Genomic DNA, 15,805 nt, shown 5'->3' with positions numbered 1-15,805 from the left:
GACTTGTGAAGGCTGAGATGGACAGATATTTAATCACCAAGGGAATTGAGGCTTATGGGGAAAGGCAGGAAAGTGGAGTTGAGGATTATCAGATCAGCCGTAATCTCATTGAATAGTGGAGCAGACTCAGTGGGCTGAATGGCCTCAATGTTCCTGTGTCTTATGGCCTTACTTGAAACTGAGCCATGTGACCACGAGAAGCTCGGAACTCCAGGATGAAGCACTGATTTCCATCTTGCTTGTCTTTGACCACTCTGGTCAGTGCCTGGTGCAATGATAATTCACTCTCTAACAAATATTTGCTGTCGTCTAGCATACAAAGAGACCCCAAAAAAATGACATGGGAGAACTCCTGTTGGCAGTTCTTGACACCACTGGTTCAAAGTGACCTCTTCCCCACCCGTCCCCACACCAAGCCAGGTGCCCATGTGAGAAGGTTATTGAAATGTGCAGCAAGCTGTTTATAAGGATCATCTTACATTCAAGTAGTCAGAATGTGGATTCATGTTTTATTCCTGTATCATGTTAAAAAGACACTGTCTACAAAAAATCAGTGATAGCCAAACTGTGCTTGATCCAATACAAATGAGAACAGTGCTACGATGTCCAATGCAGGATCACCGAGGTGACATTTCTTAACATCACTCAGAGGTCAAAGTGTTTGGGAAAAACATGGTCTTATATGTTTACCTCAAGTTGCTGTGCGGTCTAGAGAATCCATTTAAAATAAAAAGGACTACCTGCGTAGAGAGTCTGTCATTACCTGAGAGCATCCCAAGAGCACTTTACATGGAATGAAACACATAAGCACACTGTTGCAAAGTTTGGAACATGACAGTTTATATACAGCAGGCTCCCGGTAACATCTATGATATTTAACCAGATAATTTATGTTAGTGATGTTGACTGAGGGATAAATATTGGCGATGGGTTAACCCTCCTGAACGTCTTTGAAATGGTGCTAGGGATTTTATTTTTCTTAACATCTACATCAGGTGAATGTCTAATCTGAAAGATAACGTCTCCAATTAATGCACTTGCTCAGTATTGTAATGTTTAATTAGACTAGATTTTTACATACGAATAGACAAATTAAGACCAGGCCATTTGGTTTTTTTCTATCCTGCTCAGTGCTGATCTTTTTATTTCAAATTCCGTAGTCCCAAAATAGAATCCCCACAGTACAGATAGAGGCCATTTGGCCCATTGAATCTGCACTGGCCCTCTGAAGAGCATCCCACCTAGAACCCACCCCATCCCCAAAAGGCAGAGAGTAGGGGTAAAAGGGGTAAAATCTTTCAGGATGGTAGCCAGTGACTAATGGAGTTTCGCAGTTGGGACTACAGCTATTCACATTATACATTAACATGCTGGATGAAAGAATTGACGGCATTGTTGCTAAGTTTGCAGATGATACAAAGGTAGGTTGAAGGAAAGGTAGTATTGAGGAAGTAGGAAGCTGCAGCAGGACTTGGACAGGCTAGGAGAGAGGGCAAAGCAGTGGCAAATGGAGTCCAATGGGGGAAAGTGTGAGGTTATGAACTTTGGTAGGAAGAATAGAGGCATGGACTATTTTCTAAACTGGGAAAGGCTCTGGAAACCTGAAGCTCAAGGGGACTTAGGATTCCTAGTTCAGGATTCCCTTACGGTTGATGTGCAGGTTCATTTGGCAGTTAGGAAGGCAAATGCAATGTTGCCATTCATTTCAAGCGGGTTAGAATACAAGAGCAGAGAGGTACTGCTGAGGCTGTATAAGACTTTGGTCAGACTGCATTGGGAATATTGTGAGCAGTTTTGGATCCTGCACGTAAGGACAAGTATACTGGCTTGGGACGGGCCCTAGAATGGTCCCAGCAATGAAGGGCTTGTCAGATGAGGAGGGGTTGAGGATTCTGGGTCTGTACTCGATGGAGTTTAGAAGGATGAGGGACGATCTCATTGAAACTTACAAAATACTGAGAGCCCTGGATATAGCAGATGTGGAGAAAATGTTTCCACTAGTAGGAGAGACTAGAACCAGAGAGCGCAACCTCAGAGTGAAGGGATGACCCTTTAAAACTGAGATGAGGAGGAATTTCTTCAGCCAGAGGGTGGTGAATCTATGGAACACATTGCCACAGAAGGCTGTGGAGGCCAAGTTATTGTACGTATTTAAGACTGAGATAAGTAGGTTCTTATAGAGTCATACAGCATGGAAACAGACCCTTCAGTCCAACCAGTTAAAGGCTTCCCAAACTAAACTAGTCCCACTTGCCTGCATTTTGCTTATGTCCCTCTAAACCTTTCCTACTAATGCACCTGTCCCAATGTCTTTTAAATGTACCACTTTCTCTGGCCTTCCATATACACAACAACCTCTGTGTAAACATCCTTGATTAGTAAGGGGATCAAAGGTTATGGGGAGAAGGCAAGAGATTAGGGTTAAGAAACAGATCAGCCATGATCGAATGGCAGAGCATACTTGATGGGCTGAATGGCCTAATTCTGCTCCTGTATCTTATGACAGGCCAAATGTTTATTTTAAGGGTTGAGCTGTTATGGCGCAATGATGGTGTCCCGGGTTCGAGTTCCACCCGTTCTGAGATATCATTACAATCCTTAGACCTGCTTAGAAATAACTCCAAATCTGAATGTAACTGATAGGAAAGTAATAACTAAAAATTCTCATTGGTGTAAGGCATTAGATAACATCTAGGGCCACACGGAAAGGTTTTCCTGGCCATTGTAAAGTAGTACAAGGTCCAAAGTGGGAAAAGTTTCCTTCCAAATAAAATAATTCTTAGCCAAATATTTTTCAATGAAGATAATACATGGTTTAAAGAGTTAACTTTTTAAAGAGATGAGTATTTGATGAAATTTTCTCGTCACTGTTAAATTGTATAAAGTGTACAGTCGGCACGTAGCAGAAGTACAGCAACGTAGTTTGAAGGGCCTGGACAATCTTTGAAAGAGCATAAATTTAAATTGCTACAAAGCAGTTAGAGAATGGGAGGTTAGTTTACAAAGTATGGAAATTAATCTGTAAAGGTGACTAGAATGCTGTCCAGTTCTTCTAGAAATGATCCATTAGTGTGTTTTAGAAAAGAGAATGTGCTGTCCTCAGTTGGGTTGGATTATGTATGAAAACAGTGTGAAATTAACTTTTAATTTCAAATGAAGACACAAATTAAGAACAACAATAGGCCATTTGACCCCTCAAGCCTGCTTTGCCATTCAATAAGATCACAGGTGATCTGTTTGTTGTCTCGATTCTATATTCCTTTCAACCCCCTTTGTCTCATTGCCTTGTTAGTCAGGAAACTATCTAACTCTAACTTAAAAATATTTGTTGATGCTGCCTCCACAATGCTTTTGCGAAAGCAGGCTCACAGACACTTAATCCTCTGTAAGAAAAGCTAAATCCTCATCTTCATCTTGTACAGCACACTCCCCCGCCCCTTTTTAAACTGTGCTCCTCTGCAGGGGAGAACATTCTTAAGAATAACATAATTTGATGATAACAGACCACTTGAAGGAGATAACAGTGTGGAGCTAGAGGAACACAGCCGGCCAGGCAGCATCAGAGGAGCAGGAAAGCTGACGTTTCGGGTCGGGACCCTTCTTCAGAAATGGGGGAGGGGGAAGGGAGATCTGAAATAAATAGAGAGGAGAGGTGGGGCTGGGGGAAATAGGTGGGATGGTGATAGGAAGGATTCTGGTTTTGTGGAGTACCTTTCGCTTCAGCTGATAGCCTTCAGAAGGAAAAGATGTGACTTTGAGTCATAAGCACGGTCTGGCATCTTGGGTAAAAGCCAAGAACAAGGATATACTGCATTATTCGGGAGACTGTGCTGTGAATGAGGGTTTCGCTTGACGATCCAAGAGGTTCAAGATCTGTTGAGGATAACCTTGACGATCAGCATATCAATTAGGAAAAGATTTGGAGGTGGGTGGCGCAAGTGATGAGGGGAAGCTGAGATCAGACATTTAAGGAGCCAGGAGCAGTTAATATAAGGAAATGAAAATGAATTGGCACTTTTTGAAAAATGTCTGGAAGGGTGTGTTCTCTGTGCTTTGGCTAACAATTCGTCTGCATTGAAACCATACAGAATTGAAAATGGCTGTCCATTTCCTGGCCACTCCGGGGTAGATGTTAGTGAACGCACCTCACAACATTTCATTTGGTGCTCGTGAAACACTCAGGCATTTTACAATGATAAAGAACCTCCTTACAGGAGGACTTGCATCTCAACTATTCACTCAGGCCTGCTGTATATTGAAAAACAACTCCCCAACCTGCTGAACATAAATAAATAAAATCTTTCTGCCGCTCAGCCTGTTGTACCTGTGTTGGCTCTATGGAGAAGCCATCCCAATTAATCCTAACCCCATTATTCTTTCCCCTTGGTCCTGTAGCTCTTCCCTCTTCAAATATTTATCCAATTTCCTTTAGCAAGTTACTAGCTAATCAAATTCCACCGCTGTTTCACATTCCAGATCATAATTTGCTGTGTTTATAACATGTCGTTTCATCATTTCTTTTGATAAAGACAAGTGATCTGAAATCTAAGGTCTCTGGTTTCAGGCCACCCTGACTTGTGATACTTGAACTTCTAGCCCCTTATCTTTTCCTTAAAGCTGCAGATCATGTTCCCAACTAGCTAGTTATGTAAAAACAACCCTTTTGTTATAAGCAACCTTTGTTCACCCACTTTGAGTGAGAGACTATTTGGCGTCTGCAGGAGAATCGCTTAGAGCAATTACAGATGGATGCCGATTTTGTTATGATCAAGCAGTGGAAAAGTGCCCATTTGAAATCTGTCTCTTTTCTTTTTTTTGTTGCTGACTTCCTAAATCAAATGAATTGCTTACTGCATTGATTTCTCCAAAATGCAGAGGTGCACAATGTTTTTTTTTGTCTTCAAGCCCCTTATCTTTTCCTTTTGACATTGAATTGCAGGCAGACTGAAGAGGATGTTATTAATAATATCACCAAGCTTCGCCATTGCCAATGGCACAAGCAGGAGCTAGCAGCTGAAGAATTCAGGTACTTTCAGACCTGGAGTGGTACACCTCAATCTTTTAAGACGTTTTTCAAAAATATTTATGGTACAGAGCAAGCAATATGGTTCAATGAGTCTATGCCAGCATTTTTATGCTGTATACATATTTTTCTGTCTCTTTCCTCATTGTTATATTCTTGTATTGCTTTCTACCATGTCCTTATTTTGGAATCATTTGATGTAGGTGAATCATTGAATTCATTCAACCCCTCAACCCTTCCTGATATCTACAATTCTCTAATTCTGACCTTGTGCATTTCCAATTTGAGTTGTCTCACCCTTAATGCACCTCTCAGGCTCTCTAGTCTGCTTTCTTTAAGGTGCTTCTTAAAATGTATCTCTTTGACCACGCTTTTGGTCATCTCACTGCATGGCTCCTTGATGTTTTGTGTTATAAAATAATGCTCCTGTGAAACACTTTGGAATGTTCCATTACATTGCCATTTGCCTCAAATAATCCTTGTGGTAATGAGTTCCAGTTTTCACTACACACTCTGGTTAAAGAGGTTTCTCCTCTGATAAATTTGTTTAATTAGAGATTTTATATTTATGGTCCTTGGTACTGGTCTTGCCTGCAAATAAACATGATTGCTAAGCATAAACCCAAGCAATACTTCCATAATTTGAAGGATAGTCATCAGGCCAATGTTCAGCTGTCTCCTGTCCACAGAAAGGATTGCCATTCTATTCAACCTTCAGATGAGATTTGCAAACCCATTGTCGATCTTGTGGTTACCTACAGAGCACTGCCACATCTCCCAAGATGTTGGGGACAGTGAACAGTAACTATATTTGGGGTGGCACAGTGGCTCAGTGTTTAGCACTGCTGCCTCACAGTGCCAGGGTCCTGGGTTTGATTCCACCCTCAGGTAACTGTCTGTGTGGAATTTGCACATTCTCCCTGTGTCTGCCTGGGTTTGCTCCAGTTTCCTCCCACTGTCCAAAGATGTGCAGGCTAGGTGGATTGGCCATGCCAAATTACCCATAGTGTTCAGGGATGTGTAGATTAGGTGGGTTGGAATGCTCTGAGGGTCACTGTGGACTTGTTGGGCCAAAGGGCATGTTTCCACACCGTAGGGATTCTATGATATATATTCATTTAAGCAAAAATTAATGGAACAGGAGGAAACCCCCCATTCAGTCCATTGATAGTGCTCCACCATTCAGTTAGATCATGGCTAATCATCGACATTAATGTTACTTTCCTGCACTATCTCCAGTTCTCTTGATACATTAGTCTCCAGAAATCTATCAATTTTTGTCTTGAAATTCTTTAATGATTGAGCTTCAACTCTAGCCATATGAGGTAGAGAGTTCCAAAGATTCACCACCCTCTTTATGAAGAAATCCCTCCTTCTCTCAGTCTTAAGTGGCTTGCCTCTTATCCTGAGATTATAACCCTGGCTCCAAGGTCAGCAGCCCCGGTAAATGAAATACCCGCATCCAACCTGTCATGCCCTGTAGGAATTTGGCAAACCTCAATAAAACCCCCACTTATTCTTGGAAAATCCAGGGAATGCCAGCCCAGTCACCTCGAACTGTCCTCATGAGACAGTCCCATGGTTCCAGGGATTTATTTGATCAGCCTTTAGCAAGTAAATCCCGCTGCAGGTTAGAGAATCGAACAGGTATAAAATGTGAGGTCTCATCAAAGCTCTGTGCAACTACAGCAAGTTGTCTTTACTCCTGTACTCCAGCCCCTTGCAATGAGGGCCAAGATACCATTTGCTTTTCTAACTGCTTGCTGCAGCTTTGTCCTATTTTTAATGACTTGTAGGGAGTACATGTCTATATTTGTGGACAATGTACAAACTTGGAAGATTTGACAGTTTCCAGACCCAAAAACGAGTTTTCTTTTTAAATCAAGGTGGTGAAGGGAATCCATGTTGTTTGTTGGAAATCAAGACAGCAATTTAATATGGGCAATGATCAGCCTGCTGTTTATGGAAAGTCAAGTGGCCCATATCACATACAGGAATTTATCCTCTGTAGCTTTGGTGCTAATTTGATTCACCCAGTCTTTATGTAAATTGAAGTAGCCCTTTATTACTGTATTACTAACATTTACTAACATTACATGCATCTCTACTTTTATAATTTAAACCCATTTCCCATCTTATCTTTACTATTTGGACTGTAAGCAACTCCCACCAACTTTTGCTGCCTTGCTGTTTCTTGGCTGCAACCAAACTGATTCTACAGCCTGATCCTCCAACCCAAGATCCTGTATTAATAATGTGCTATCTTTATCCCTTTATCAAAGAGTGCAGTCCCCGCGCCATCTCATAAGTAAATTTCACCATTCGGGGAAGATTTGATATTTTTATGTTCATATTTCAATTATGATATTGTTCATGTCTTCAAACCCTGGATTTTATTTACAAGGCTGGTTCTGTTTTATTGGAGATAAATGCTTTCTGTTGATTTAGAGAGACAGACTGTGAATCCCTGGCAACAACATATTGCTCATTTGTCAGAAGTTCATTTGTGCAGGTGTGTACAGACGGTGCTGAAGACTGCTATCTATATTCAAGCATGTGCAGGCTATGGTATTGGGAACACTGCTCTAGTTGATCACTGTCCGCCTTTCAGATCAGAATTGAAGCAATGCTGTAACTCTGCTGACAACTTCGTCGTCACTCAAAAGAACACCCCTGTGGGGACTGAACTAACTTATGAGGGAGAACCAAAAAGGAAGATAAAAATTACTGAACAGATTTTCAGGTTGTTTCCCAAGGTAAGGGCTGCACTTTAAACTGGATACCACTATTTTGCAACTGGCCTGTGTTGCAATGTTGGAAACCTCTCCAATGCAACTGTCAGCTAAGGTCCTTGTTTTGCAGTGAGAATCAAACATTGTGTTTCTTTCTGTGCCCAGTTGTGTCAGTTTGGTGGTCACTGACACCTCCTCATTGAGCAATGTGTTGTTTCAGCACATTGGTTGTACAGCCTACATCTGGGGGCTTGTCCATCACGAGGGCTTGGTGGCGGGGGGGCGGGCTAGAATCTGGCCTGCTGTACAACTGTAACAGTGTAAATGGAAGGATTGATAGGGAAGGTTCTGACTGTGAGGACAGCATGTCAATTAGGAAAAAAGGAGAGAGTCAGAGTACGTAGTAACTCTGAAGAACTAAATTGCATTTATTTCAATGCAAGGGGTCTTACAGGTAAGGCTGATGAACTCGGCATATTTAAGAACATTGGGACTTCATAGCAATTACAGAAACTTGGCTGAGAGATGGACTAGACTGGCAGCTCAATGTTCCCAGTTTTAGATGCTATAGGAAGGATAGGAAAGGAGGGGGAGGCATTTTTCATTAAGAAATACATTGCTGTTGTTACTAGATTTCTGAAAAATCGTCCAGTGAAAATATATGGGTAAAAATTACAAATAAGAAAGGACGGATCACTTTGAGTTTGTATGAAAGGCCCCCCCAATAGTAAGAGAGAAATTGAGAAACCAATATGTAGGGAGACCTCAGATATGTCAGCATAAGGCTGTGATTATAGGGGATTTTCATTTTCCAAACATTCACTGGGACTACCAGAGTGTTAAAGGTTTGGATGGTGAAAATGTGTTAAAGAAAATTTTCTTTATCAATATATATCCCTGCTAGAGAAGGAGTAAAACTAGACCCTTTTTGGGGGCAATAAGGCAGGGCAGATGTCTCAAGTAAAAGTAGGGGAACACTTTGGGTCTAGTGATCATAATTCTATTAGTTTCAGAATGGTTATGGAAAAGGATAAGCCTCCCCTAAAAGTTGATGTTTTTAATTGGAGTAAGGCAAATTTTAATGGTATGAGACAAGAACTTTCAAAAGTTGATTGACAAGAGTTTAGAGGCATTTTGTTTCTCTTAGAATGAAGGATAAGGCTGGTAAGGTTAAGGAACAATGGATGAAAGAAGATATTGAGGTTCTAGTCAAGAATAAAAGAGAATTTTATTTTAGATATAGACAACTTGGTTCAGTTGAATCTCTTAATCAATATAAAGAGAGAAATCAGGTAGGCAAAGAGGAGTTATGAGATAGCATTAGCAGATAATGTTAAAGATAATCCAAAGAGATTCTGCAAATACATTAAGAGCAAAAGTAACTAAGGAGAGGGTTGGGTCTCTTAAAGTTCAAGGACGTTGTTTTTGTGTTGAACCCCAGGAAATGGGAAAGATACTAAATGATTATTTCACGTCAGTTTTTACCGTGGACAAAGAAATGGAGTCTAGAGAATGCAGAGAAATAAATGTTGATGTTTTAAAAACAGTTTACATTATAGAAGACGAAGTTCAGGAGGTCTTAGAGAATATGAAGGTGCATAAATTTCTGGGAGCTGATCTAATGTATCCCAGAATGTTGTGGGAAGTAAGAGAGGAAATTACGAGATCCCTTGCAGAAATAATTACATCATCTATAACTATGGGTGAGATGCCTGATGACTGGAGGGTGGCTGATGTTGTAAGAAGAAACCATAGACCTATAGAACTATAGACCTGTGAGTCTAACTTCGGTTGTGGGTAAATTCTTGGAGGTGATTATAAAAGATAGGATTTATGGACATGTAGAGAGGCAGAAATTGATTAGGGATAGTCAGCATGGTTTTGTGTGAGGGAAAATAGTGTCCCATAAACTTGATTGAGCTTTGAGAAAGTTGCCAGAAAGATTGATGGCAGAGCAGTAGACGTTGTTTATTTGGATTTTAGTAAAGCCATTGACAAGGTTCCACATGGTAGACTAATTAGCAAAGTTAGGTCACATGGGATTCAGGGTGAGCTTGCCAATTGGATACATAATTGGCTTAACAGCAGGAGAGCGAGTAATGGAGGATGGTTACTTTTCAGACTGGAGCCCTGTGACCAGCAGTGTTCTGCAGGGATTGATTCTGTGTCCTCTTTTGTTTGTCATTTTATATCAATGATTTGGATGAAAATATAGCAGGCATGGTTAGTACATTTGTGGATGACACCAAAACTGGTGGCGTTGTAGACAGTGAAGAATGTTTTCTAAGATTACAAAAGGATCTTTGATCAAATGGGCTGAAAAATGGCAGATGGAGTTCAATCTGGATAAATGAGAGGTATTGCATTTTGGTACAACAAACAAGGGTAAGGCTTATACAATTAATGGTAGGGGCTTGGGTAGTGTTGTAGAACAGAGGGGCCTGGGGTGCAGGTGCATAATTCTTTGAAGTTTGCATCACATGTAGACAGGACGGTTAAAAAGGCACTTGGCACATTTGCGTTCATTGCTCAGTCCTTTGAGTATAGGAGTTAGGATGTCATATTGAGGTTGTACAGGACATTGGTGAGGCCTCTTCTGGAATACTGTGTCCAGCTCTGGTCGCCCAGTCATAATAAGGATATTATCAAGCTGGAGAAGGTTCAGAAGAGATTTACCAGGATATTGCTGGGTATGGAAGGTTTGAGTTAAGGAAATGCTGGATAGGGTGGGACTTTTAACACTGGAGCATAGGAGATTGAGAGGTGACTTGATAGAACTTTATAAAATAATGAGAGGTATAGATAGAGTTGATAGTTGTCGTCTTTTCCCTAAGATGAGTAATTTCAAGACTGGGAGCACATTAAGGTGAGATGAGAGAGAATTTAACAAAAAAAATGGGGTGGCAATTTTTTTACATGGAGGGTGGTTGGCATGTGGAATGAACTTCCTGATGAAGTGGTGGATGTGGGTACAATTACAACATTTAAAAGATATTTGGACGGATATAAGAATAGGAAAGATTCAGAGGGGATATGGGCCAGGAGCAGGCAGGTGGGCCTAGTTTAGTTTAGGATTATGTTCAGCATGGACTGGTTGGACCGAAGGGTCTGTTTCCGTGCTGTATGACTCTATATTACAGTTTACAGGCCCAAAAACGAGTCTTTTTTTAAAAAAATCAGCTTTCTCAGGTAAGAGTTTCACATTTGCACAACAGAAATAAAAAAATCCTCACCGCTGTCCTTAAGGTTGATCCCCCTAATTCTGGACTCCCCCACAAGAGGAAATATTTTTTCCCTATTCATGTTGTGAAGACCATTCAGGATCTTGTACACTTCAATCAAGTCACCCCTTCACTCTTATAAACTCCAATGAGAACAGTCCAAGTCTGTTCTTCATAATACAATCCATTCATTCTAGGTGTTGATCTAGTAAACCTCTGAACTGCCTCCAAAGCATTTACATCCTCAATAAAGGAGGCTGAAACTGCACATAGTATTCCAGCTGTGGTCTCACAATGCCCTGTGTAACTGAAGGATAACATCCTTACTTTTATGTTTGATTTGTCTTGTCCTAAAAAACTTACTTAATGAAGTGCTGTTCTTTAATTACTTGTTGCACCTGCATACCAATATACTGTGACTCATGTTAGAAAGCATCTCTTTCTCAGTCATTCTGTAGTCAATCTCTGATTCAGTAATGTTTTATTCTTCCTGCCAAAGTGAACTACTTCACATTTTCCCATATTATGGTCCATCAGCCAGCTTTTCCTCCCCACTCACTTAACCTTACATTTATCTTTGTGCATCCTCCATAAGTCCACTTCACAGCACTCTCCTGCTACATTTATTTAGCAAATTTAGCTACCAAGTCTTCAATCCTTTCATTTAGGTCATTGATATAAATTGTAAAAAGCTGAGGCACAGACCGCTGCTGGACTCTGTCACATTTATGTATACTCTTTCTGCCAGCCACCCAATCTATCTGTGGAAGTACATTGCTCTCTACACCGAGCTGCTCCTTTGTACAATAACCTTTTCGATGCACCGTGTTAAATACTTCCTAGAATCCAAGTACTTCATCACTACAGGCTCCCCTTTATCCACAGCGCATGTTACTCTTTCAAAGAACTCCTAGAAGTTGGTTAAACATGATTTTTCTTTTATTACAAAACTATGCAGACTCTTTCTGACTACCTTTGTGTTTTTCAAAGTGCCCAGCTGTATTCTCTAATCAATTTGCACACTTTCCCCATGACGGACAACAAGCTAATTAGCCTAGTTTCTATTTTCTGCCTTTCTCTGTTCTTGAATTGAAGGATCATACTTGCTACTTTCCAATCTGATGGATATCTTCCAGAAGCTAGCAAATTTTCCCAAAGTTCAACACCAATGCTTCTGCTACCTTGTGAGCAGTCTGATTTAAGTCCCTAGGATGAAGTTCATGACCACCCTGGGCTTTGTCAGCCCGTAGCTCCATCCGTTTACTCAGTGACACTAACAGCCTGGGTCCAATTCTCGCACTGGCTGAAGTTACTGTAAGGACTCTCTGTCTCTCAACCTCCGCTGCGCCCCCCACCCCCAACTGAGAGATGGTGATCCTCAGGTTAATGAGAAAGTAGCCTGGACGGTCCTCTGGGATAATTGGTTGTCAGTCTGGGAATACCTTACTGTTTTTAAAAAAAAACTCTAGTCTTTTGCTTTCAGTTTCCTCCGTGCTGTTGCCCCTATTTAATTCTGTAACTATCTCTTGACCCCTGGAATCTATGCACTTCTCCAATCCTTCATCCATGCTTCACTTTGCTTCCCCAATGGCTGTGCCTTCAACTGCCTGGACCATTGACTCCAAAATTCCCTTGTCTTTTTTTAATGGGATTCGGGTGTCACAGCCGAGGCCAGTGATAATTGCCCTTTGAATTGAGTGGTAGACTGTTTTGAAGGGTAGTTAAGATTAAATTATTGCTGTGGATCTGAGGTCACATGTAGGCCAGACCAGGTAAGGGTGGCAGATTTCTGTTGTTGAAGGTGGTGGGTTTTTATGACAGTGGTTACATTGTCGTCATCTGACAGGATTATTTTTTAATTGAATTCAAATTTCACCATTTTGACTGTTTGACTTGCTCCTTTTCCCAACTGCACCAGTCTCAGACTGATCTCTTTTCTTCCTCAGTCTCTCCGCGTTCTGTGCCCGCACCCTCCTCCCATCCCCTTATTAGTTTAAATCCTCCCAAGCAGCTCTAACAAATCTCCTCACCAGTAAATTGGCCACCTTCCAATTCAGGTGCCACCTGTCCTTCTTATACAGGTCACTGGTGGGATTCAGACTCACCTCCTGACAACATTAGTCCAAGGCTCTGCATTACTATTCCAGTGGCATTACTGCTATGCTGCCACCTCACTGAAGGGAACCCCCAATGCCCTCCACCTCTCATCATTTAAGACGCTCTGAAAAACCTAACTGTTTGACCAAGCTTTTGATCACCTGTCCTCCTCGTTGTGTATAGGTTTGAAGGGATTAATACGGAGGCATACTGCAAGCACCAGCTACTGTGAAAATGTTGGGCTTGTGGGCAGAACAGAATCGGATCTGAAAGGAATGAGACCTAATACCCGGTTCTACTCAAAGTCATGGTGGCAACGTCAGTCATATCAACATAAGCTGTAATTTGTTGCTAACATGCAATAATGTCACTCAGTAACTCCAAGAGCCTTTTCTAGTTAGACTGGGAAGTGGTTTTCCTTTCCCACGCTAGACTGAGGTGGCCTTGTCATCTCTTGCACTGAGAGGATGTCTGTAGCAAACTGCTTCAGGAGGAGCAGCTCAGACAGCACAGAGAACTGGCCCTGCGCATATAACACTAATATCTCCCATCATGCTTTGTCACACCACATAGACAAAACAAGCCACATCAAACCAGCCTCCCTGTGCAAGACAGTAAAATTAATTAAAGCATTCAGTGATCCTCAAAATTGACACCAATGGTTCCTAACCAAACTTTTTGAATAACCAGCACTATGCTTTGTGAATTCTGATGCCAGTTTGTCGTTTTAACAAAAGAACGAACAATTTATTAATAATGCAGCCTTTTAGCGGAGTAAATTTAAACAACAAGTTAATTGAATTAATATCTATTACTTAAACCGAATCTTCGATTGTAGCCCCACATTAGCACTAAGACAGGCAGACAAACTGACACTGGTAAAAGATAAAATAATAAAGAGATTTAGCTGGCCAGTTCATTCAAGCAGTTTCCATGGTCCATAATGTGACAGGCACATGAGATTGTATCTTGCTTGGTATCTGAAGACACTGGTGTATGCAAATAGCTTCCAGTAGACTGTGAGGAATATTCACTTTATTCTTATAACTAAGATTCTAATCTCTGAACTTTCAATAAGTTGATAATGAAAGGACAACCAGAGAACAATCAATCACACCCATTCTGACATAAACCTAGTTCAAAACCCAGTTGAAACTTTGGTTTAGGTTCTTTTTTTAAAATTCCTTCCCTTTGTTAGACTGATTGGCACCAGTTAATATCCAAACATCTGCCATCCATTTGAGGGAAATGCATCTCTGGAACGGAAACATCTAGAGTGTTTTCTGAACAGGAATCAATCTGTAATTAACTTGCAGGCCTAGCCTCGAATAGTAAGACCATAGGATGAAACTGCAGAATGAGGCCATTCAGCACACTGAGTCTGCTCCGGTATTTAATCATGGCTGATATGTTTCTCAATCCCATTCTTCTGCCTTCCCCCTGTAACCCTTGATCCCCTTACCAATCAAGAACTAATCAATCCCTGTCTTACTACACTCAGTGACTTGGCCTCTGCAGCAATGAGTTCCACAGATTCACCACCCTCTGGCTGAAGAAATCCCTTATCTCAGCTCTAAAGGGTCATCCCTTCACTCTGAGGTTTTGCCCTTGGGTCTTGGTCTCTCTTACTTGTGGAAACATCTTCTCCACATACACTCTCAATGCATCTCAGTATTCTGCAAGTTCCAATCAGATTCCCAGTCATCCTTCTAAACTCCATTGAGTACAGACCCAGAGTCCTCAACCGCTCCCTGTTTGACAAGCCCTGCATCCCTGGAATCATTCTTGTAAACGTTCTGTGGCTGCCTCCAAGGTCAATACATCCGTCCTTAGATACAGGGCCCAAAACTGCTCACAATATTCCAAATGCGGTCTAATCAGAGCCTTATACATCCTTAGCAATACATCTCTGGTCTTGAAGTGAATGCTAACATTGCATTTGCCTTTCTAATTGCCAACTGAACCTGCATGTTAACTTTAAGAGAATCCCGAATGATAACTCCAGTCCCGTTGTGCTTCAGATTTCCAAAATGTTTCCCCACTAAGAAAAAAAGTCCACACCAGCCCTCCAAAAAGCATCCCACCCAGATCCATCCCCCTACTCTGTTCCTGTAACCCTGCATTTCCCATGGCTAACCCACACATCCCCTAACACTATGGGGCTATTTAGCATGATCAATCTACCTAGCCTGCACACATCTTTGGACTGTGGGAGGAAACTGGAGCAGCCGGAGGCAACCCACACAGACACAGGGAGAAAGTGCAAACTCCACGCAGACTGTTGCTCAAGGGCATGGAATCAAACCCGGGTCCCTGGCACTGTGCAGCAGCAGTGCTAACCACTGTGCTGCCTCTATTCCACGCCTATGCCTTCTTCCTACCAAAGTGCATAACCTTACACTTTCCCACATTGTATCCCATCTGTCACTTCTTTGCCCACTCTTCTAGCCTGTCCAAGTCCTTCTGCAGCCTCCCCACTTCAATACTACCTTTACCTCCACCCATCTTTGTTTCTAAGTTTCCAGATGACAGAATGCCCTCAGTTCCTTCATGCAGATTGTTAATGTTTAACAGGAATAGTTGCGGTCCCAACACAGACTCCTGCAGAACTCTACGAGTTACTGGCTGCCATCCTGAAAAAGACCCCTTTATCCCAACTCTCTGCCTTCTGCCAATTCCCTATCCGGTGCATGGTGCATGGTGCATGGTGCATGGTGCATGGTGCATGGTGC

General features: G+C 41.7%; 1 protein-coding gene across 1 annotated transcript in view; it reads left to right on the top strand.

Moving 5' to 3' along the window:
* LOC109914382 (alpha-2,8-sialyltransferase 8F-like) overlaps positions 1-15,805 on the top strand; it is a 49,018-nt gene that overhangs the window by 14,405 nt on the left and 18,808 nt on the right. The window contains exons 5-6 of the mRNA XM_048614420.1: positions 4,940-5,026; positions 7,536-7,779. Coding sequence (XP_048470377.1) covers positions 4,940-5,026; positions 7,536-7,779 — 331 coding nt within the window. The remainder of the gene's footprint in view (positions 1-4,939; positions 5,027-7,535; positions 7,780-15,805) is intronic.

This window comes from Rhincodon typus, chromosome 30, assembly GCF_021869965.1.
Source record: "Rhincodon typus isolate 14 chromosome 30, sRhiTyp1.1, whole genome shotgun sequence".
In the NCBI taxonomy this organism is placed as follows: Eukaryota; Metazoa; Chordata; class Chondrichthyes; order Orectolobiformes; family Rhincodontidae; genus Rhincodon; species Rhincodon typus.
Note: the sequence above shows the minus strand (reverse complement) of the source record. Positions and strands in the feature narration are given on the sequence as shown.